General features: G+C 36.9%; 2 protein-coding genes across 6 annotated transcripts in view; one reads left to right on the top strand and one right to left on the bottom strand.

The window, feature by feature from the left end:
* Nucleotides 1–26118, top strand: part of LOC124631868 — an 82647-nt gene that overhangs the window by 15267 nt on the left and 41262 nt on the right. The window lies entirely within an intron of this gene.
* Nucleotides 22592–26107, bottom strand: LOC124631873 (delta(9)-fatty-acid desaturase fat-7-like). The gene is made up of 5 exons (XM_047166508.1): nt 25880–26107; nt 25324–25454; nt 24693–24898; nt 23841–24026; nt 22592–22949 (listed from the first exon to the last, which is right to left on the bottom strand). Exons 1-5 carry the CDS (start codon nt 26061–26063, stop codon nt 22712–22714), a joined length of 945 nt encoding a protein of 314 aa, XP_047022464.1. The 5' UTR covers nt 26064–26107; the 3' UTR covers nt 22592–22711.

Here is a 26118-nt window from a genome sequence, read left to right as displayed (position 1 = left end):
CTAAACAGCGGTGCAATAATGCTTTTTCTAATGTACGAGTAATTGATGAAAACAATTGAAGTCAATTGAGAAATCATAAAAGAAAAGGAATGTGCCTCTTTAATGTGGTACCTAATACCTATAATATGAAAGAGATTTTATTGATGTACGATATATACCCATATAAAAATATCTACGCACTCTTAAGTACCTAAGTATAAAGGAACCGTTAGATAATGCTTATAAACTTAGAAGCAATATTTTATAGAATCTATACATACAGGGTGTTTGGCGCATGGACCGACACAATTTTTTGGGGGATTCGTGAGGCCATGTACTAGTTTTCACTCATAGACCCAATGTCCTATATGTCACTGTATTCGAGATACGATTTTTTTTGTTTGTTTTTAAAAATTACCGGAACTATCACCTTTAAAACGCTATAACTTTTCAGTCTGTTGTCGAATTTACACCAAATCACTTTCATTGCGTTCTCTGATGTATTATTATTCCAAATAAAACATAAATTCATAGCACTAGATGGAAAAAAAATACTTGTTGAGCTTCCAAAGTCTTAAAAATGAAAAAACGTATGAAAAATGTCAAATTCAAAATTAATTATAAAAAAAAGTAAAAGCTTTTATGAACTTCATTTAATAAAAAAAAAATGCCTACTTAATACCCTTTCCAACGATATGCCACATGGGTGTGAAATCATTAATAATGTCGTCACAAACCTAAAGGTACACATTAACCAGTGCCAGGGTAATGAAAACACAAAAATGTTTTAAAATGTTTTAATTAAATTTAAGTTATAAATTATGTTCAAAATGACTGCCTCTGTTGCGAATGCATGCACGGCATCTTTTTCTAATTTCTACAGTCGTCGTCCTCAGTCGCATTTCTGCTTTCATAATTTCAAAGGCGCAATTTATTCTTTCGATTAAAATTTCTCTTGTGGGTACTTCAGTCGCATACACAATTTCTTTTGCACGGCCCCAGACATAAAAATCCAAGGGCGTCAGGTCTGGTGAACGTGCAGGCCAAGGAATTGGGCCGCCTCTTCCGATCCATGAATTTGGAAAACAGTTGTCCAAATGTTCTCGCACGTCTCGCTGGTAATGTGCTGGACAGCCATCATTTTGGAAAATAATTGGTTCTCCATCTAATACTGGTAATACCAATTCAGGTAAATCTTCGAGTAAAAAATTCAAATAATTTTCTCCGGTCAGGCGCTCTGGTAAGAAATGTGGACCGATCAGGTGTCTTCCAATAACCCCCGCCCAAACGTTTACACTAAACTTAGTTTGAAAGGAACTTTGTCTTTTCTTGCGGGGATTTTGTCTTTTTTGCGCCCAATGGTGAAGGTTGTGGAGATTCACAATTCCCTCGTGATTAAAATTGGATTCATCAGTCCACAAAATTCTTTTTAAAAAATTTGTATCATCTACGTCCGTATGCATCATAAATCGGCAAAAATCGAGCCGTCTCCTGTGATCATCATCTATGAGACCTAGAACAATCCATTAAAGACTGGTAAAAATTCACTTTTTGAATGGCAAAAACTAACATAAATTTAAAAGATAAAATTAGAAAAAATAAAAGTTACTAGGTATTTATTTGAAAAACGAACCAGTAAAGCTACAAGGATATTTGTAAACGTTTAAAATAAGTGTATGGTTAAAACCATTTTAAAATACAAGTTTTTTGGGTGCAAAATTTCAGCACAATAAGGTCGAAGATAACTGGTTCAAAATTTAGTTTTACGATTTCGCCTGATAAAATAAATAAAGTACTTAACGTACCTTGAACAGAAGTGTAGTGATACGCATGCTTTCCATTTTCCCGAAGAACTGACCAAACTTTCCAAACCGACAAGTGAAGTCTTTCAGCTACAACTCGAATACTTGTCGTTGGATCCTCATCAAAAGCTTGCAAAATGCTTTCATCAATTACAACATTATGTTGCCTCACATTAACGCGAGGCTCTTGGAAATTTATGTTTCCAGTCTCCCTCAGACGTCGATAGGTTGTAGCAAACGTCTCGTGGTGTGGTATACGCCGGTTAGGATAACGCTGCTGGTAAATTCTACGCGCTTCACGAGCGTTACAATTAGCGCTGCCATATGCCAACAACATGTCAGCATACTCTTCGTTGCTGAAGTTAGGCATTGTAACAAGCACGGTGAATACACCAACAGTTTAACAGAAAAGTTCAACAAACAAAACTTAACAAAAACAAACTTTAACAAAAAACAACGAAATAGGAAAACGTGAAATACACGGACACTTCCGATAGCAGAGATAGTCAAATCTCGACTAAACAAGGATCACATAACAAACTCCAACCCAATGATAGACAAAGACAAGAGATATTTTTCATGCGTAAGAAAGAGACAGGCAGTTTACCTGCCAATTACCTGCTTACCATTGTTCTATCAAACGGGTTCGTTGTTAGAGACGTTAGAGTGCGTGTTCGTTCCTGCTCTGATTTTGACGACATTATTAATGATTTCACACCCATGTGGCATATCGTTGGAAAGGGTATTAAGTAGGCAATTTTTTTTTATTAAACGAAGTTCATAAAAGCTTTTACTTTTTTTTATAATTAATTTTGAATTTGACATTTTTCATACGTTTTTTCATTTTTAAGAGTTTGGAAGCTCAACAAGTATTTTTTTTTCCATCTAGTGCTATGAATTTATGTTTTATTTGGAATAATAATACATCAGAGAACGCAATGAAAGTGATTTGGTGTAAATTCGACAACAGACTGAAAAGTTATAGCGTTTTAAAGGTGATAGTTCCGGTAATTTTTAAAAACAAACAAAAAAATCGTATCTCGAATACAGTGACATATAGGACATTGGGTCTATGAGTGAAAACTAGTACATGGCCTCACGAATCCCCCAAAAATTTTTGTCGGTCCATGCGCCAAACACCCTGTATAATAAATCTGTAAAAAAACTGTGTCTGTACATTGAATATATTTAAAAAATAATAATTGGGTGGGGTTTAGAAACAGTAATGGAGCACAAATCCAAAAAAAAAATTCTGTCTGTTTGTCTGTATGTCTGTATGTCTGTATGTCTGTATGTCTGTTTGTTTGTACACGCTAATCTTCGGAACTACTGAACGGATTTCAATGATTTTTTCTTTGTTGTATCAGTATTAAGCCTGGTCAACATATAGGCTATAATATATCTTCGAAACTTGAAGACCTGATGCAGAACTCCAACAGACCAACAAAACTATAAGAGATATAAAAATGGTGCCATGGCAAAAATTGTTTCATGTGATGAGCATTTTTAGTTGAGATAATAAATTTGAAGATCTGGAACACCTGATGTGGAACCCCAAGAGCCCAGCTTCTCTGTACCATATACAGGTATGGCGTTTTAGCAAAAGTTGTTCAATTTGATAAGCACTTTCTATTGACTTATACAAATTGAAGATCTAAAACACCTGATGTGGAACTCCAGGTGCCCAGCTAGACTATAGCATATAGAGGTATGACGTTTTAGCAAAAGTTGTTCAATCTGATAAGCACTCTCTGTTGACTTATACAAATTGAAGGTGTAAAACACCTGATGTGGAACTCCAGGAGTCCAGCTAGACTATAGCATATGAAGATATGACGTTTTAGCAAAAGTGGTTCAATCTGATAAGCACTCTCTATTGATGTATAAACATCGAAGATCTGGAACACCTGATATGAAACTTCAAGAGCAATACTACACTTGAAATGTATAGAAATGAATGTTATGAAATAGGTATGGTGAATCCTATCCTAAAATAATGGACACGTATTTTTCTTTTCTCTCTCTCTCACAAACAAATAATAACGAAGATACAACAACGCTTCGTTAAGTCACTGCTTAGTACAAATTTTACATACTTAGACGTGGCGTCACGAGCCCTCACTCTCCGACTTTGTTGCCTTATATCTCATTATTATTTTGTATGTCTCTTCCAGACCTCGGGACTACAGAGTTCCGAATTTTTGGGAGGCAAACGTGGGGCCGAAGCCAACACGCTGAAGCCCTTTTGAGACAACTTTAATGAAATGGTGACACAATACCGTCGATTATCCCTTTATACACTATAGAAATGAACCCAAGGACATTCACCGGTGGACGTCGTTAAAAAAAAGACAATCCCCGGTTCTGTGCTAAACTATTGCTAACTATTGAGGGAAACTACTTGGGCTATTTGTGATGGGATGTTAGTGGATGTCAATGGTACATGTAAAAATGGCAGGTGGAGACTTGCCACCTCACTTACTGGGCCCCCGGGAACCTGAAGCGTGAGGATACCTCGGCGGACTTTAAACACAGATTACGCGCTCCCTGTGCTTACCATGAGGCACCTACCCTCCGAGCAGGGCTACTAATCCTGCTCTAGCGACTCCACTCTGGACGGCCAAGCCAAGCCAGAGGCGTGAGACCTACCCCCGTCATGGTTCACTCCGACCGGCCGGAGATGGGGGATACTCTCCCTGGAGAACTCAGCATATAGTATAGCCCCGCGGGGTTGCTACTCCCCGTCATCAGCCTCAGATGTCCTGCGGTGCCTATATCTCATTATTATTGTCGTTATTATCTCAAGAGCCTTTGTCCCAATTATGTTATGGTCGACTTCCAGTCACGATGCAACTGAGTACCAGTGTTTTACAAGGAGCGACTGCCTATCTGACCTCCACAACCTGGTTACCCGCTCAACCCAACATACCTTGGTAAGACTTACTGGCTTCTGACTACCCATAACGACTGCCAAGAATGTTCAATGACAGCCGGAACCTACAGTTTAACATCCCCTCCAAATAACGGTTATTGGTATCCAAAATATACGTAGAAAGTACATACGAACTTAGAAAAGTTGCATTGGCAGGCACTTGCCAGACCTGGAATCAAAGACGCACGCTCATACTTGAGAGATTGGTTCTCTACCCACTAAACCACCACGACTTCCACTAAGTCACCACGACTTTGTCATCTATTTAATGTTTTTTTACGTAATAATACGTGTAACATTTTTGCCACATAACTTAAATGCAGACTTATTAGAATCACTACTTTTATCCCTATGATCACGCCTATTGCGGTTCAGTTCTCAGCGTTTTGTTTAGTCCAATTTAATTAAATATATGGAACGTTTCTAATGTTTATCCGTATTCCGTTGTTTTCAAGTCAACGGGCCCTTAAAATTCAATATCAGACGGTTCAGATCTTTGATTTTGCTGACCCCGTAGTCGCTGGCATAAGGGACAGGATCCGCGTACGAAGTCGCGGGCAGAAGCTAGTAAATAGTAAGTGCACTATTTCCTGGCATAGAATGTAAACTATACAGTATAGTGGGCAATTGGAAGAATCCATTTTAAATTGTATCCTGTTAGAGACGCCTCTTTTAGCGTATTCAAATGAAAACAATATATTTATGCTATGCCTTACTGATATGTAAATGTAACACTTTACAGAGCAAGCAATAAATGTTCAGGCTATATCCCTGCCTAATACTTTCAAACTGAAACTCCCAGTGATATACATATATTACTCTGTAAGTACCTACGTAAGTACCTATGTAGGTATAATTAATATCAATTACTGTAGCTCGTTATAAAATCTAACTTAAACCTCAACCCAAGGGTATTAATAAATCTAATAGATAGCCCGAGATAGATTTAAAGTTTAATGTAATCAATTCGATGGTTTTCTCTTCAGACTAGTTAGTACATGGACTTCGTACAATCGGACACAGTAGGTGCCCAAAGCTTTAGTTCAGGCACAAGCACATTTGTATGTAATTCAAGCACTTTCGAGCCCTTTCACCGTCCTATCCCTAACGATTGCAGTTTCTTCGTCTGGCGATCTGCTCGGAGCGCAATCTCACCTGCTCAGATTTGTGCCAAAGATATCATTGATCATGGTATGAATAAGCCCGGTCCGTTGTGAATGACGATCATAATCATTGTAATGCAGTTGATAGCTTTGAAAGCCTGTTTGTTTTGAAACCATGACGGTTTTGTTGATTGTTGCAATAATAAAAAAAACTTTTGTCAATTTGAATTTCACTTGTTTTTTCAGCACGTTCAAGCTAAAGTGTACCTGGTGCTAATTCATTGGCATTTACGGTCGTTCCAATTGAATTTGAGAAAGACATTGCTTGCATGGAGCTAATGTCAAATTTCTATCTCTGGTAAGCAAAATTACAGATAGATAAAATATTGGAAACGGCCGTTAGTGATGCTTTTTGACTGCAGTGTAATAGGTGGAAGCACGAAGTGACTATAAAATAATCAACAACAGAAATTACGGCTTCCTATCCGTTTATACTCCGATCATAAAATTAACAATGAAGTTTACGTTGCAGGAAGATTTCATATTATTTCCTTCTTTATTCCAAGAAAATTGCTCTCTATGCTGTTAATAAAGTTATTGCATAACACACATGTGCAAATGCACGTATAGTTGATCATAAAACCTGTCTGACATTTAATGGCATGCAAAAATATTTTCTAAATGTTCACAGGTGCCGCTTACATGACACGAAAATGTCGAAAGTAACGAATTCAGAAGGCGTGACTAATAAACTTGTCCTTCGCGAGATTCTGATCAGAACTGCACATAGTAGCAAGAAGTGGCAACACTAGTAACTAAGTTTCAACTCTCTATGGCTGCGTTGTGTAACCGTGGTCATTTACGCGTCTCGACTACTCTCGACGCTAGACGCCACGATGCGCAGTAAGACTGTAATTAATTAACTAATTATTCTAGTCGGGAACACATGCGAGGATTACGCAACCGGTCTGTGGACTGCTGAGAATACCAACGTGCATTACACTCGAGCGACTCCAGCTAAAACGTTGAACTCACTTTGTTACCATACTTAATTGAAGCAACATTACTTATTTTTTGGTTGAGTGATCGGAAGTGGGCAAATACTACTTACAAGTTTTTAGGAGTTTTAGTTCATTATTTTTTTGGCAAAGTGTGATTTTACTTATATCCAAAAGGTCTCATAACTTATTGCCCTGGCATTATGACTGATAGATAGCTTATTAAATAAATAGGGGCCTATGTTAAGCAGTAAATTCAAAAGGCTGGGATCATGAAGATGATGAGCTATTCGTATCGATTAAACCTGTGAATTTAACCAGGAAAATATGGATGTGCTAACCTAAGTAGCTAAATAAATCCATGTGCACGGAAAGCATTCAGAACCTAATAATTATGTTTAACAGCATTCCAACTTAGTTATTCTACGTGAAGATATGTATATAATTTGTAGCTACAAATATGCAGAACGGTTATGAAGATGGTGCAACGTCAAGCTAGAACATAGTTGTACACGTAAAAGATCGACTTCTGATAACTTGTGAGGCAAACATTTCAATTGAACGTTTTGACGTGACCGTGGTATTACTGGTATTAGCTGACGTTATAGCACTTCCATTTTTATTGATAATTCTTTTGTAATGCTTCAGATTATCGTACATTTAATAGTGTTACTCAATACTTTACTAACACCAAAAAAAATATTTCTCTATTTAACGGTCATGGCCGATGTTTGAATAGTATAGACAGACGGACAGTACCTATTGTTTAACTATCGTCTCTTAATACCTTCGCCAAGCTTTTAATTGACGTACAGAACAATAGTTAGGAGTACAAAATTGCCGTGTCAAAGTTTGAGCGACACCCATAGGTTAATTTATTTGATGGCGCTGTAAAATGCTTGGTCACGGTTACATTTTTACAATTTACATATAACCTAGGATATATTCGGTACTGAAACACGTAATTCTCTTTTAGAACTTAACCTTGTACAAGCACCTAATGTTATTCTGGGACAAAAGGTGCGTGATTAACGATCACCTTTTGTTAGGGACACCTAAACAGCAAGGACCGGCGTAATTCGGGGCAAGACTAAACTTTCTGCGTGTCTGACTACAAAGTGAATTGTTGAATTTTTAGCTAAATGTGTATTACCTATTATAGCTTTGAAAAGCTGTTTTTCCTTGATGATGTAGGTAGGTAAATCAATCAAGAAAGCAATTTGCTTTAAGTATTTTGTATATAGCTCTTTTCCCACATAACAGAATCACACCCAAAAAAAAAAAAAACTTATATTTAGGACCAAGTTCACAAAATAAACGTCCGTTTTACTTAAAACAACATTTTACTTCGAAAATTGAACGTGAGAATTCATAATAAACAGTTGTTCAGAGAAAACTCACATTTATGCTGTCGGTGAATTAAAGAAATAAATAATTATATATAAAATATTAACGAATACGAATATTTATTTGCGTGAAACATTGTTTGACATAGGTGTTACATTATGACATTGCACATCGGCGTGCAAATCCTTGGTATAATTAAGTGCGTAACAAACACACACAATCACTAATACACACACACCTTATTCAGGATTAGTGGTCATTTTGGGTCCATAGTGCGGTCAGCAGCGGGGTAGCACATTGCACATAGCAGTCCCACAGGAATGCGGTACTACAGGAAGCGGCCGTTGACCGGCGGCCGCGTGTTACCGCGCGAACGACGGTCACCATTCATGTATTTGCAATACAAATCGTCATTTACGTGGTTGGGGTAAATAAGAGGTTTGGATTGCGAAATGAGGTTTGTGTTCGTGGTGGAATTTTGTTTGGTTTTATGTTTTGGATTAGACTAATCCTACTAATATTGTAAACGCGAAAGTAATTCTGTCTGTCCGTTAAACTTACACGCCGAAACGACTGAACTGATTTAAATATTTTTGCACATAGATAGTAATAAATCCTGAAAAAAGATATATGCTACTTTTATCCGAGTGCCGCAAGTGGTTCCCTTGATGAAAACGGTGGCGGAAGCTCGTGTAGTACTGTATATGCAAAAGAATTTTTCATATAGATTGTTAGATCATCATTTAGATATTTGAATAGAGTTACTTAATTAAATTCTTAGAACTTTTTAAATTCTAAATGAATATCTAATAATATTTCCTGAATATTAACTTATCTATAACACGGTTTAATCGCATTTCACATTTGACTTGCACTGGTTTAATTTTAATGCGTAAATGTGTATGTGTTTAGTTTCCGATGAGGTAAGTATATGGAACCGAATGAAACAGTTCTATTAAAAGTGTTAAACTGCACTCGAAATATGTATTCTAGTTTAAGCGATAAGATATTTCTTTGGAATTTATATTTAAGTAGAGCAGTGGTTCTTAACCTTTTCGTCATGAGGGACCACTTTACCAAAAGTTTGTCTTGCCGGGGACCACCCCATTGGTTTACCTAATTGAGGGTTCTTTGATAAAGAATACAAGCACAATTTATAATTAGCACTCATTTCTTTATTATTTAGCAAAAAACGAAAAGTTACAGATTTTAATTTAATGAGATTTTTGTGACTGCATTCTCATTACTAACTTCTGAATTCCTCTCTATTCTTTTGTAGGTAAGCGAATGCAAAGAAAAACAAACATGGCATATGTTTGTTTTTTTGTTGTTGTAAAGAAAAACAAACATGGCATATGTTTGTTTTTCTTTATGTAGTATCTAAATACGCGAGCGAAGCGAGCGCGAATTTTTTTTTTCAGACTCAAATAAACATTTCGTAAAATATAGCCCAAACGTACATACTTACCTTTTTGTTTGTTGACAAATTCAAGAATAAGGGCACATAGTTTCTGAATACGCGAGCGAAGCGAGCGCGATTTTTTTTTAAGACTCTTAAAATTACGTAAAATGTAGCCCAAACATACACTTTTTTCTGTTGGACAAGTAAGATGGATATGAATGGGGGGGTCCGGACCCCGAAACTTAACTTATATGTATACGTCCATGCGAAAGCCCCTGCTCACAAATATAAGTCGATAAAAATAAAGTTAAATAACGTATAGCAATGTTTTGCGGACCACTTGGAATGCCTCCAGGGACCACCAGTGGTCCGCGGACCACCGGTTAAGAACCACTGAAGTAGAGTGTGTACATAAATGGCTGTTAGCCAATTCGTCAATTAAGTGGTGACTGGCCAGTTATCTGGTCATCAAGGACATACCGAAGTTAGTATATTTTCGAAAGGGGAATAAGTGAAAAGCACTTTAATTGCGTTGAATTATAACAACTTACATGGAGAATAAAAGGAGAACAAAAATATTTAATTGGGAGTTTCTGAGATTTACATTTTACGTAGATGACGTAATCAGTGGACCCTGTAAGATTCACACGTGAAAGATTACAAAATGTTTGCACCACAAGACTAAGTGTATTTCTTAAACGAAATTAATTTTAATTAACCGGACAAAGCTTTAATTGTTCTGCAATACCATGTAGACACATTGTAGATAATTTATACCGCAGCAAAGGACAGGCCGTTTCCCTATCTTCGCGAGTTTCATTACGAACAAACCTGTTCCAATTAACTCTCACTCACCCTGTTAGAGATAATAGTAATATAACAATTAAACGATGTCATAATAAATTAGATACAATAGTAATTTATTGTAATTGAGAATTAAACACGGCTTGGCTTAGTTTACCTACGTGTAGTGTTATGTTATTGCTTCCTTCTTCTGATAACCTTTTGATATCTTGTGGTCGGTTTCCTAAGTTTGAGAATCGTGGTCATCACCATAATGCTGATTATGGTTGTATCTGGAGAATTTGCCTAGCTCTACCGATATCTTTCTAGGTTCCACTGATTTCTGTCCAGATCATCTCTTACAGCCCTATGAGATATAAGCTGTTTTTTTTGTTTTAAAGAAAGCTTACAGACTAATTACACCAATTATTTAACAAAGTATATTAAAATAATTGCTAATGACAAGCTTCCACATTTCCGCGGTTTCTCCCGTGTCCTAGAATACGTACCTTGCTTGGATAGAATATAACCTATAACGTACGTATCCCTGTGACACTCAAAAATAACGTACGTAATAGTTATTTGTTATACAAGAGTGCAAAGTTGCTTTTTAACCGCGGGCTCAATTTTGATGACCGAGCAAGCGAAGGATTCTAAAATTGAAACACGAGCGTAGCGAGTGGTTCAATAATTAGAATCCTGAGCGATAGCGAGGGAATCAAAAGAGCACAAGGTGAAAAATCTTTGCACTCGAGTTACCTCATCGAGGAAATTACTAAATGCAAAAAAACAAAATGGCGCGCACATACGAGTATCAAATTAAAAAGATGTACCTATTAAAGTTCATATATTTGAAAACTCACTTTAAAAATGAAACGACGTTAAAAATCTGTATAAAAACAATAATAAAAAATACTTAATTAATTGAATTATTTTAAGCAGTATTTTATTTGTTTAATATGTATTTGTTTGAAAAGTCTTATCAAGGTTGTCACAAATGGAGTATTGCACACGATGTTCTAAATTCAAATCACTTTGCCGCTCTAGAGGATAAAAACGACTTTTGCGCTCAGATATCAAAGGGTAAAACTACTCTTTCCGAGATGGTGGGATGAAAAAATAATTTTCTACTGGGAGATAACCCCTACAAATGTCACAAACATACACACTTTACTTATTTGTTATTAATATACTTATGTTATTCACTTGATCTTCACTAGCAAGATGGGTCCATCTTGTTAGTGAACGACCAATCTTTTGCTTTCGATGGTCCCAACTAGTCTAAGCTTCTCTAATTTTCGCCATCTCTGCACATTGTGTGGTCGAAATACGAAAGGACATTGGCAATGACAGAAAAAGTTCTGATTATGCAGTCTTGCGACATTGCAACACAAGCAAAGTTGTAAGTTGTTTGTATTGAAGTGTATTGATTTGACATCACCTTGACCTGAAAGGCATGTGAATTTTTGTATTGCACGAACTTATAATATCAAATCACGCTCACTTGGGTGTTCATTTTTTATTCATTTGAAACACGTATGTAATCACTACTAATGTATTTAGAGTCCAATTATGTAATTATGCTATAATATGTTAAGAGAGTTCTTTGTGAAGTCGGCAAGCTGTTTTTTTTTTATTCGGAACGAATGATTCATTTCATTCAGGGTACTTCAATTACTTTTTTCGAATGATGAATGAGTCCACCTAAGATAATGTGTAAAGATTAAAATGTACAACGCGAGTTTAACTCCTTCGTTGTCACATGCAGACATGTGTAGGTACAATTGTACAACATTCATTATTTAACAATTAGAATGGCGGAAGAAATGCTGATTCTTATCGCACAGATGTAAAAACTCTTGCGCATCATAATTCTTGGCTACTTAATAAAAAGAACAAGCGATGGCGTCGCTTGCGCAAGTACGGTCAGCGTCAAGAGTACATATACATATCACAATTTTCAAAACTGCCTAACAACGTAAAGGTTCATCATTTCTTAACATCACAAACACCAAAACTTAACACCTAAACTTAAAAAAAGTAGAAAAATACTTTTAAAAAAGTAGGGGAATACTTTGACAAGTTATCGTAGACATGGTGTTTAGCAGTTTTGAAAATTTCGCTTCGATGCTAACTGTACCTACGTATTACTGGGTAACGTGCCGGAGTTTAAAGTTAAATGCTTGTTTTACTATTATCTGTTGAGTAAAATAAGATAGGAGAACGTTTCCTGCTTGTGTACACGCGATATCTCATTCGCTGTTCGTCTGCGCTGACGCACGCCTGACCCGCAACCTGCAACGACTCGACTGGAAAATTGCAATTATGTTAGCGTCGTGCGTACGTTCATTTCAGATATAGCTGACACGCATGTACTAATTTCCTATAGTGCAATAAACCAGCTCGGTTTATCCAAGACTTTGGCACAAAACTTAACTTACTGGCATAATATTGGCTCAATAAATTACATGTATTCTATGTTTTGGTGCCTTTTTAAATCATATATATCTAGCAATCTAGCAAAGGTAACTCGAAGGTAACTCTTGACGCAAGTTCATTTCGATACCCTCTGGTTTAACAGCTTATCTATTGCCTCTTATCCTTGTCTCTTCAATGTATTATTTCTATAGTTACTAAGGTAGTTCATAAAATTTCCCCCTACAGAGTTACACGGAACAAATGAATGATCTTAGGGGGATAATACGGACTACGTAACGTCCGGCGGTCGTTGTACGATGGTATCAATTTAGCCAGCCTGTACACAGCTGGAAGACAGATAATAATACGAATTATGAAATACATTATTGTCTTGTACTCGTAACTGGCTTTTGTGATTATTTTATCTGGGTGTTTCCTGCGGTTTCAATATTTATTGCTGTAAGACTACACATAGTCTTCAATAACGTGAAAAACTTATTTAAATACTTACTTACCTCTCTTTTGACTCCACTATTTTTGGAGCAACGTCATACCTACCATGCACACGAGCCGACCCAAGAATGCAGTTCAAAAGAGCGCATGCGACAATTGAAATAAATGACCTTTGACCTTTAACGTGACTTCACTATGACCTTACTCAGAAAGAATGTAGTTTAATTCCCCAGACGTATATGGAGGCACATTTGTTTGTGCACGTTGTAAAGACTGGTGATAGTAATTAGAGATAACGGAGTAATTAGACCTTTCACGATCGTAGGTACTGGCGGTCAGACACGATCGTCGTACTAGATAATAAATTAGCTCTAAAGAGTGGCCGCAGAAGGAAATGTGACAGGGTACTATCTTGTTGGCTTGATGTATTTACGATGGAATGAATTCCTTAGGTTTAGAAATACAAATTGCATTTTTTCTTTGGAATGTGGTCGTGATGAAAAGTTGTTTCAGGGTAATGACATTACAGTAATTTAACATTCCTTATAATTTTCTCCTTGGATCATATATTTATATTAATTAATCAACAGCTATATTCAAGATTATAAATGAAATACGTGTCCCATTTCAGGAGCTTTGAAATATTCAGGTTCCTAAATAAACTTATGTTGCTCTAAGTTTAAGTTGTATACTTACTCAAACATATCGCCCTTTACGAATCAAGTAGTTCCAGTACCTAACAGTTCTTGCCTTCTCGTCAAGTTGTCGTAACATTAAAATATTCCCTTGACATTTTGCAACGAAACCACGAATTCACGATTGAACTTATTCTGCCCTATCATTAATAACAGTCATATTTACACAATCAAATAGACAGCTCGTAATAAATCCACGAACTTGTAATGAATTGTAGTCAATTAGTCATTAACTAATTGTTATGTTATAGCTTTCGAAGCTATTCATTTGAAAATTTCATGACAATCATGTATTTTTATAAATACACTATAGGTATAGCTGTTTTATCGCGGATTTACCCGCGTCCCTTTTAAATATCTGCCAGTACCCAGTCTAGTTTTGCAACTGTGAAAGATTTTTTCAATAAAATGATGATAGTATGGTAAATAAGATAGTAAAATAGATTTCAATCCGTACTTTTAAATAAACAGTTTTGCTGTAATCATCAAAATTATGAACGCATTACGCTGAAATTTAATTCAGGGAATGCTTAAACAAATGAATGTGCTGTAGAGTTTGCAATAATAGTGTTTACAGTTATTTAGCGCTCCCAGCAGGGTTATACGTATATGTAAATGTGGAGCTACACACAAACTCGTACACACTGTGTAAAATTTTTTTTTTTTTAAGGGGAATGTAATGTTTATTACGTTTTCATGATTTCCCCATACTTACATTCCTGTAAAATTGGAATATGTGCAAGTCATATCTTTAACTTACATCTATCCACAAACCATAACCTAATCGAGCGGAGTGACACCAGTGTTCCAATAGCGACACGACTAAGAAACTTATAGAACATTAGTAGCATAGCGTAGTAGCAAGTACTCGTCCAACATGTGTCTTAAAATCAACTAACATTAACTTAACATTTCCTTAATTTTCCCTACTAGGTTTACCCCGCACACATATCTACAAACAAACACGTTACACACTTTAAAGAAAAACTTACCTCCTGCCATACAAAAGACGAGTCTTTCTAGGACAGTTAAGTAGACATGAACCTACGCAAAGGGTTATAATATAACTGGAGCACAGTTAGGGCTGCCATTTCGAATTTCGCCAAACCCGGACAAATATTTAAAAAAACCCGGACATTTGGCGTAAATCGCATTTTTTCCCCGGACCCCAATGAGGTCCTTCCTTACATGAAAAGTCAGTGCCTTCTCTAGCTCATGTAGTACCTAGTATTGAAAGATTGTGACTTAATGTATTTCGAAGGTCATAATTAAGAAAGCTCATTTGGAAACTAGGAGTTTTGGAAACTGTAAAGTGAAGTCGCCGCGAGCGCAGCGAGCGCGAAAATTTTTGAGTTTTGGGTCACTAAAGCACCTAAACTTGTATAATAAAAATATCCGCAAAATAAAGAAGCCGCAAACGAAGCGAGCGCTAAATTGTTTGAATATTGGGATATTAAAGTAGCTAAACGTAAAAAAAAATGTGCCAAGAAAAGAAGCCGCGAGCGAAGCGAGCGCGAAAATTTTTGAGATTTGGGACACTTCGACTTCTGCATTATTAGGCGCCCGGGTTATTCGCATACCCAGGCACCATAGGTTAAGATGGCCCTATGAAAAATGTCTGGGTTTTCCCCGGACACTTCTTGAAACCCCGCCCGGACGGCCCCCGGACGGCCTCCAAACGAGGACAAATCCGGGGAAACCCGGACGGATGGCAGCCCTAAGCACAGTGAACGTTGGTCCCGGGCGCCTTGACATACTTGACTTGGTTCATTCATAGCAGGTGCTTTACGACAGGGGACTGACTAAACTTGTTTTGTGAAGGCAAATTTTAGCATAGTTTACTATCGTAGTAGGCAGTTGTTTTGAGGAAGGTAGGTACCTAGTATATTAAAGTGTTTGCGTATGATAGTACTTGATTTTTGTTGAGTTTTCAAAAAAAATTTTGAGTACTTCTGTTCCTAGTGTTCTTAATTCCTTGTTATGCCTATTTTTTCTGCCGCAAGTTTGGTAGGTTGGCAAATCTGATAACGTAGAGTAATTTATTCATAGATTTACTCAGAGATTTAATACAATCAACAAACAATCAAACATAATAACTTTTTCAATTTAACTTCATAAATCAAATATTTGACATCCCTGTCTCGCTGCCAAAAATTTTGTCAATTTCGCAAAGGAAAACCAGATGAAAATTAAATTATAAATATACTGGAAGTAGGTGCCTGTACCTCACTAAAATGTACACCTGGACTCGGTTCATAAGAAAACAGGGACATATCGTCAAACATTTATGAAGGAGGAATATACCCGACCGCGCCGGAATTTATTACCATCAAATATTCAACTGAGTTAGCGCCTTCGTAATTCAGATTGTAATAAACGTAGTTCAAGTTAAGCTGGAAATAGTTTCAGTAATTAAAATCTTTAATTAGCGTTAAAAATGTATATTTATACGTATGTAATTGTCTTATTACGCATTCCTTGCATAATTTTAAGATAAAAGTTTTTTAGCTGACAAAAAAGCTACGAGGAAAAAACAATGGAATCTAAAACACTTCACGAATTAACATTTAGCTTTTTTACAATAATAAAAATAAATTGTACTAATGAGACCTTAACAACAAAGCGTTACAAACGTTCACATAATATTTATGAAATTCTGTTTCGCTTGTGGAACACAAAGAACGTGATGTATACTCTAGTAAAATTACTGTTGTTACACCAACCAACATATGTATACGCAGACAAACTCATAATACGCACGTACGTAGGTACGACGGGTGAAGCAATTGTAAATACCCAGGTAGGTACTTTCCTTTTATGGCCTGTCTGTCTACATGCCCCATCTATTTCTTCGAAGCTAACAGAATTGCGATAATTGAATGAAACGCAGGCTCTAACCAGCTGCCATTATTGAGGTGCCATAAAAACATGTGAGAACTAATTTCTATGATGTAGCTGTTTTATTCAATGTTATAGTGAACGCTACTTTTTGTTCAGTCATTATTGTTCGTAATAGCTACTCCTACTAATGTAAAACATTTTTTTATTCGTTCCTGCATTTAGACTATCGCTCATCCGCAAGGAAATGTGTTTATTGTATTTCAATCTGCGGCGGACGTGTAAGGGTTCCCCCAGCAAATGTCAAAACAGTCGAGAAATCTGAAGAGGGGACATGCGCAGTAGGGATCCGATCAATGCACCCCGACGGAGTGCGCGCGCCACCCTCGCCCCGGCCGCCGCTATCTACGCAGTTGGCCACAAAAACACCATCTAAAACCTAGCGCACTCAGCGGATCGCCCTTGAGCAAACAAAAAATATACAATCAATCGGCTCATCCGCTAGTTAGTACCCAAAAAATGTTAAGTGAACGCGAGGCTCCTCCTCGAGGTAGCGTGTGATTCAGCTCGTTAAGGACACCCACACCTTCCGAGCGTCGTCTGCGGAGCGAGCAGTGTTGCACCTAGTCAGGTCGGTGTCGCGTGACTCATCGGATTATCCAGAAGATTTCGATCGTTAAATTCGCTACGATAGTGGAGTCTTGAGCCGGTGTCGGTGTGTAGCCGTAAAGACAATTAGTGCAAGTTCGGATGCCGGTGGTCCGGCCGCGTGTGCCGACGTTGATGACGGCGCCGGCCCGCGCTGCTGAGGAGTGAGGTGGACTCAGCTGCAGGGATGGACGACTGCGACACCATATTCTATGACGACGACGGTGAAGCTCAGTGCGATATGGTACGTCTGATATGCAATAACCTTCATACAAACCTTCGATAATCCTAAACAATGCAATTAGTGCACTTCATGTTGACATTATTCCGAAGCTTTCGATGCAAAACAGTACGTAGATATATGGATTTCAGTGATTATATAACGCGGAAACTTCGCTGAGAACGTGTGCGCAAAATGGACGATCTGGCATGTTTTGCAATGATGCAATACCGTTAACCTTTTTGATATCGAAGACCAATTTCTTCTGCGGTTTGCATAGCGTTCATGGTTGTTTTTACGGCATCATAATTGACATCAATTAATTTAGTCGCTGCATCGTTAGGGACCTTGAAAATCGGTAGCGCTTGGATTGTTGCGTGACTGTTTTGCTACATAATCGTTATAATGAAACCACTGAAAATTAACATTCTTGCTGAACATAATATGCCATTGTTGTCACTGGTGCAAAGTAAACAATTATTTTTAATTTCTGCGATGTATTAGTGTGTCAGGTCAGCTGTAGGTATGAGCATAACTCGAGAATATTCGTGTGCTACAGAAATCTTTTTCTACCGTTATGGCTCGTTTGCACCATAAAGCAAAATCATGTATCGCCTAAAAGATAAGTAAATTCAAAAGGCATTTGTGTGGGAACATTGTTGTTAATTGGGTACCTGCTTTGAAATTAGTCAATTAAAAACATTACGTTGTAACAATTAATTATGTATCATTCTACGATAAGTGCTTTGGAAACTTTAATGCACTCCAGTTACTACGGCAGTCATAATTACATACTCACATACATAAATTATTTCGTAAAAGACATTATGATTATTATCATATGATGGGTAAGTTTTTTCCTAAAACGTACGCAAGGTTTCTTTATCATCAACATCAAAAGTATCAGTAACTCAGTAGACTAATTCTAATGTCTTAAATAGTTGCATTCCATTCCAGCCTTTGTTAGTGTTTGCGAGATAGCTGTTCTTATCTTTTATTACTTCCTGAATACCAGTTTACAAGGAAAACAGATTTTAATTAAATCGACATCCTTTGTGCAAGCTACAACTAAAATGGTGCAGAAAATAAAATTTTAATTGGGATGTTTTTGAATACTCAAATGCTACAAACAAACTTCTCACAGAAAATGTTACGATTGAAGATTCCCACACTCAAATATAAAAACACATGTCATCAATAACACTGCAACAAGTTGAAACAAATAACCTGATATTACACAATCAAATCGATGCAGGTTCCACGTTGCGATCAATCATTAAGCGCACTAATGGCCGGAGCGTCATCACTGTCGTTCAGTGAAAGTCAGACGAAATTATTGTATTAATCTCCATTATGTCGAAGCACCCACGATTCTTCACTAATTATGAAGAACAATACGTTCTTATTATTTGTGGTAACCGCCTTTCTTTCATGGCTTTATGCTCATTTAAGCCTACACGAGGCCTATTGTTGTTTCCATGAAACCAAAATGGTGCTATACATTGTTACTGGCTTCACTTGAGAACTTAAACATTTTGACTATTTTCCTTTTTGCTTTCTTTAATGGAAATCTGAAACTTATAATTTGTTTGGGAACCAAAAGTCTTCTATAATTGTTATAATTCCTAGACGGTGAGTGTGCGTGAAATTCGGATGCCACAATGTCAGGTCAACTCATTCAGCTAGCTTGAGATAATAACCATCTCGTATTTAATTACTGTTCTCGCATGACTTCATGAAAGCTAATGGTTAGACAGGTGATGAGATAGTTGATAACTGTAAAATTGCTGGTTAGCTATAGATTCGTGTTTTAAGAGCTGTGATTTATTACAATCAGGCCCGCCGTAAGCGGGCGTGCAGCGCGTGCACAGCACGCGGGCGGCACGTCCTAGGGGGCGGCAAATCTAGCGAGTTATCACGTAATATTTAAAAAATACAATATCTTTTTACTTATGATTTGATTTCAATATTTCCGAACACAGCAATAGCGCTAAGAATATTACTTACACTGCCGGTTTCAGTTAGGTACATCTGTTGAAAGGACATTTTCAAAATTAAAGATTCTTAAAAACGATTTAAGATCAACCAGTGGCGTAGCGTGGGGCAAATGCTATTTAGGGGGCGGCAAAATTAAACCAATAAAATTTCGGAAAAAGCCGCCCTAGCTTTGGTCGTCTCCTATCAATTTTGACTGTTTCACCCTTTGCATCCCCAAAAAAATTCGCGCTCGCTGCGCTCGCGGCTCCATGTCAGATATCGCATTTTATCTTTGTTTAATTGTTGAGGCATTCAATTCCGAATAAACATTTTTCGCGCACGTCCGTTATGGCTTTTTATGATATGTTCACTTCATGAAAACTCTAAGGAAAAAATCGCGCTCGCTTCGCTCGCGGCTTTTGCACTTCACTTCTGTGCATATCTTACTTTTTGACTTTGCTTTGTTAATTTACAGTGATTTTTATTTGTTTTGTGTCCTTTAAAAATAAAAATTTCGCGCTCGCTCCGCTCGCACTTGCTTACATATGGAAAGTGTCTTATAATTTTTCAACGGGAAACCCACCAAATAACGTATTTTACTGACTTTAAACATTGTTATAGATATTTAAGTGCGTTAGTTTAAGTAAATCTCAATCTTTCAATACATAGGGGCCACTTGGGTAATGATTGCACTGCATTGATGCCCTAAGCAATTGCTTAGTTTGCTTATGGGCTAACCCAGGACTGCTTAGGGCTTAGGTTACTCTGAACATTTCAAGTAAATAAAAAGTTATGTGTAATGTATGTTATGTATTGCAATAGTTATTTATCCAAAAGTAGGTGGGTTTTCTGCAATCAGAGCGGTGCATGTACATATTTTTTTCTGTTGGACAAGTAAGATGGATATGAATGGGCGGGGGGGGGTCCGGACCACCTGGATCCTTATATATTTTTTGACAAAACGTATGTAGTCGTAGGGCGGCATAATCAGTTTTGCACGCGGGCGAACAAACAGCTAGCGGCGGGCCTGATTACAATTAGTTCTCCACACGTGGGATGAAATAGCTTGAAGCCTTAAACTTTTAATTTCACTTATTGGAATGTTTTCACTTTGTTCGTTGTTAGATTTTATCTTTCGCTATTTATTTAGTCACCTGTTCCTACACTGTTCCCTATCTCTAGACTCTACACTTTTATTGTTGGTGTATACGCCTACAGCCCCTACAATCAAGGCACTGCATGTATTTACGAATGGAATATATCCTACCAACAGTACCAACTTCTTATTAACATTGTAATCAACCTCTGCAATACCATTTATTTGGCTATCATTACCGTTGATCTCTGCATTATCAAATCCATTGATTCCTATACAAATAAATATTTTCTTTGTAATCTTGTCAGTCTATCAGCCTTGATGATGTTAAGATGAATCATAATACTATTGTCTTTCGAATTATGATTATCAGCACATCAGGTGATTTCATAAAATTTCATTATCATTATGAAGTCTGCAGTGATTTTAGGCTTTATTTCTTGTTTTGTCTTTTGCCATAAATTCTGTCGACTTTTAATGACTAAGCATAAAATTTTAAGTATGTGTTCACACATAAGTGGTATGCATAAGCTTCCACCATACTGTATCGTGTTTCATATGCTAATTCCGAGCTATATATCTCAATTCTAATTAGCCAAGGTATTACGTCTTCGTTAACGTTAATTGCTTTAAAGTTAAAACATGTTACTTATATAAGTTTAGTTTTAAGTTTCCATGTTTAACTGGCGTTGTACTTTCAAGTTTAAGCAATGGGTTTGCATTGTAAGTTATGGTGAATGGCGATGGCCTTTGCAGCTATGATTATGGTGCAATTGCATTCTAATGGTATTCCTATGATCATACTTTTGATTTGCATGATGCAGCTAGATTTTCACTGCAGTTTCAAAGTGTTTTTGATCTTTTTGTCGAGTTCATTTATTTTTGGTAGAAAACATTGATACAGATCCTCTAATATCAAGTACAAATGACATTCGGATGGTAGATTCTATAACTGCTGCACTTTAATGGCCAAATTGATAAAGGATCAAGGGACAGTTTGGTTTCAATACAGCTGGAGGTGCGAGAAGTGGTTTTAGGGTCGCACGTAGGAAAATCCAATAATAAAACGCATAAAAACAAAAACATCTTACTTTGCGGTCGTTCCAAAAGCTTATAATTTCATCATCCCAGGACTGTCATAGTTTGATTCCCAGGATTGTAAATAATGTGCACACATTATCGTCGCAGGCCGCAATCTCCAAGGCGTTCGCTAAACACCATCAATTTATTACAGCTAAGAATGTAGAAAGCCGTTAACTGGGACGGAGCGATGAGGAACTGGCACCATGGAAAGGGCTCAGTCAGCGGTTTCAGCTTTATTAGCGGGTACAAAGTATCTATGTCTATAACTAGATTTGTTTCCAACAGTAGGTACAGCTTTTATCTATTATAGCAGCAATATTATAGTAGAATATTGTAGGTAATAATTGTGTTAAAGAAATTTGTATCCTGGTTAAATAATATGCAGTCTTCAAAAGTTTATTTGGATACCTACGTGTGTTAATTTTGGTTTTAATATACATGGTGCAATTCAATGCAAATTGCAAAAATGTTGGGTTTAACTAGTATTCACAATACCTACGTCGCCGAATTACGTAATTTTTATGCGAAGTTCATAAGGTCGTGTGGCTTACTGCCAAGTGCATAAACTTGGCTGGTCCAAGTTGCACCACATTCGTACATTTATTTAGCTGACACGCGTGGGTGCTAACTATTTGCGGTATGAGATCATAATAAAGATTTGTCGGTACGTAATGTATTAGCATAACCAACTACGAAACTTCTAGGACATGCATTGTGCTGATATGAGGCTAGTGATCTTGAAAATTGTTTGTTCCTAATAAAGAACGTAATTACTGCGTCACATTAATTGTGCATTTTTTTTAATAAATAGAACTTATTTGATTGTTTAATTTATATTTGAGTGATTAAAACATTTAATTTTGAATAAATACTACAATTAAGAACAATACAATATTACGTATATCATAAAACATATACCAACTTCAACCGCTTTGTCTCAGCTACTGAACTTAGCGTGCTGTTCAGCATATTTCTTTATAAAATCTTTCGTGACCTCTCTCTTGTCGTACACCCAGCCGAATTTCTCGAAGAAATGTATGAGGTCCGTAGTGAAGTCGAAGGTATGTGACCACTCCGCCGCCTTGTAGTCAAATGGGAAGGAATGATGGAAATTGTGCCAACCTTCGCCTCCGGTCAAAGCTGAGATGATGGCGTTCTCCGCTGGATTAATGCTCCTGGAAAAAGTAATACGTTATGTATTAACGAGGGCTCCCCGCATGACCACCACTAGGGTCCCTTTTGCTTGTTTAATAGAAAAAAAAACAGTCTCTTGCTTTTCCTTGATGACGTTAAATAAAAGATATATGATTTCCCAGAAGGTTAAATCTATGAAGGGGTTTCTGTACATAGCGCAGTAAGATTTTAACCGCGAAATTCAGTAGTGCTAGTTCTTATTATTTTTCAGGAGCCAAATAACTTGTGTCCCAGACAAATAATACCTACCAATAATCTAATAAAAGATGTTGTCAAATGCTGTTATTTATAATACCAATAATAACCATAACATTCGTCGTTCAATAGCAGATTCCAGGTAGAATTTTATAGCGAAAATATTAATTTAATGTTATGCTATAAGTATTTCGCATTAAAATTTACATTTTTAGTGTTCAAGTTCGACAATAAAGATCTAAAATTGCCGTTATTTTTGGATATATGTGAAATCTAACACAATTTTTGATGAAGTTAGCATCAATTATTGCAAGTATGTTTAGGTGTCCGTGTATCAAGCCGTGTATTACTGACATTATTAAAGTGGTTATAATATTTTCTTAAATTATTTATGCAAAACACCAACAGCTTAATGTTTTATAATGAGTTAATACGATCTACGCTACAGACTGCGCAAACGCACAACATGTAGATAGCTCAAAAGGTCACGTTTCAAGAGAAACTCAACGTATTCCCTTTCCCGGAAGTATTCATGCACAAATTATGCAGCTACAAATGATTGCTGCTTACTTTGAAGTTCCAAATAAAGTTTAATATATGATGAAAATAAAAATATTGCCAAAATAATTTCGATGAGGCAAGAAAATATTTTAGGTATAGCATTAAAAGTCACTTACGTATCATAAGGCTTATATCCTATAGTATGTCCTAAGCTATTGACGGTCAGCTCGCTGTGGTACACAAACAGGAATCGAATGCAGCACTGCCACGCCACAGCTGCCTTCCAGGTCTCCCCCCATAGTACCATACCGATTAAAGTCGGGATCACGAAGGTCATTAAAGGATTTACTATGTCCAAGTGCCTGTAATATGAATAAGAAACAAAATTAACCAACGGTGGTAAGGTTTTTTCCTATCGGATCTCTTATATAAAGGTCCCGATACGGCTACGAAATGGCAAACTCCTTCAGCCTTTTACGTGGATTTTTAAAGAGCCTAATCCGTTTAGTAAATATTAACCTCCTTCTTCTTTCTCCTGCCCTGTTCCCAAATATTACTTGGGGTCGGCGCAATATGTCATTTTCTTCCATTTTCCCCTGTCACTCGTCATACTGACACTCACTCCCTTCCTATTCATATCATCTTTCAGGCAATCCATCCATCTTTTCTTAGGTCTTCCTCTTCCTCTCCATCCATCTACATTCATACTTAGCACACACTTTGTTGCATGCGTATCATCCCTCCTCATTACATGTCCATACCACGACAATCTTCTACTTCTCATCTTTTCTGTAACTGGCGCTACTTTCAGACTACATGCCATGCTATTTACTAATCCCATGTTTAGTAAATATTAACATGGGATTAGTAAAAGTTAAAACCTAAGCAATTAATTATGTACGCATTAGAAGAAGATTAGCCCTAAAAACATGGATCGGATTGTAAGGGACACTGGTTTAGCCAGAAGTCGGATTACCGACAGTCCAGTATAACAAGAAGACATTTTCGTACACATTTGTCTGATGTACTTTCTATGCCAAGTAAGCAGCGCATCGTTTTCAATGTCACTCATATCAATCTCCTTGGCTTTGCTGGTGACCTCAGGTTTCTTCTTCATCAGAAGCCAACCGATGTGAGAGAAGAATAACCCTCGTTCCCGATTGTGTGGGTCAGATTCAGTGTCACTGTATTTATGGTGAATACGGTGGTTACGAACCCATTGATATATCGTGTTCTGAAATTATTTGTTTATTATATGGAAGCAACAGTTGAAATAAAAGTTCATTTCAATAACATGTTAATTAAACAACCTTTGCTTACATAATATGAATGCGAGCATATGTTTATTTTGATTAAATTTGGAGTGCCCTCTAACCTTCACACTCACACTATAGCTGTATAAATTAATTTATAACAGCACATTAAATGTATAGTTTCTCTAGTTTTGATGAATAGTGGAATAAATCAAATTCGTGGCAACTTCAGCGAGGTCAGAAATAACTTCTACAAATATAACAATTTCTATATTCCCAAAAATGTAATTCCCTTTCGCTATGCACCCGAAAACCGTCTAGACACCGCCAAATAACTTTACGAGCCAGCAGATATTGCTTTGAAATTGCCATCTGCATATAATGGAGCATAAATTTTTGATATTACCTGGCCAGCAGACGCGAAACCCAGGAGCATGATAATCCGCAGTGGTGTGGTAGCTTTGAAAGCCTTGTGTGCCCAGTATCTATGCGCTCCGGCGGTTATGCCAAACCCACTGAAGCAGACCATAGCATACGCTGAAAAATATCATATTATATAAAATGTCGAGCTTTAGGTCAATCGTTAACAGATCATATATGTGGTATTTTGAAAACAGTTTCAAAATACCACATTACCCGATTTTTGTAATGTTTTGTTTTATGTGCGACAAGCTGTTTCTCGCGATATGACTAATGCGGGAGTGGATGTTTACTATGAAGATGGAAAACATATTGCGCCGAATCTTAATAACTTGGGAACAGGGCAGTAAGAAGTAGAAGAGCTATTTCTCTCGAATATACAGGTTTTTCGTGAACTTCCTTTTTGGTGCTCATTTACGTCGCCTAAGAAAACTTGTGTTTCATACATACTTAACCAGTAGTGCGTTGATATTTGATGATTTTGTTAATAGATTGAGAATAGATGTTCAGGTTTTAAAAGTCATAATGGCATTTTAACTCACCAAAAATAACGCTCTGCCATTTCACAGGCAATGCGTAATGATAACACCAGTAGACAGCAAGAACATGATAACTAAACGCAACAAAAGCCGTCAGCCACTTGATCTCAGTCTCAAAGCCCATCCATTTCTCAAATTCTCTCAGTTTAGTCAAAATTAAGGACGGTTCCTCCTTCATTTTCGACATGTTTACTCTTAGAAATAATTGTTATGAGTGGGGAACCTATTGTTTTTGCATGCTT

The sequence above is a fragment of the Helicoverpa zea genome, chromosome 7 (assembly GCF_022581195.2).
Source record: "Helicoverpa zea isolate HzStark_Cry1AcR chromosome 7, ilHelZeax1.1, whole genome shotgun sequence".
Lineage (NCBI taxonomy): Eukaryota > Metazoa > Arthropoda > Insecta > Lepidoptera > Noctuidae > Helicoverpa > Helicoverpa zea.
Note: the sequence above shows the minus strand (reverse complement) of the source record. Positions and strands in the feature narration are given on the sequence as shown.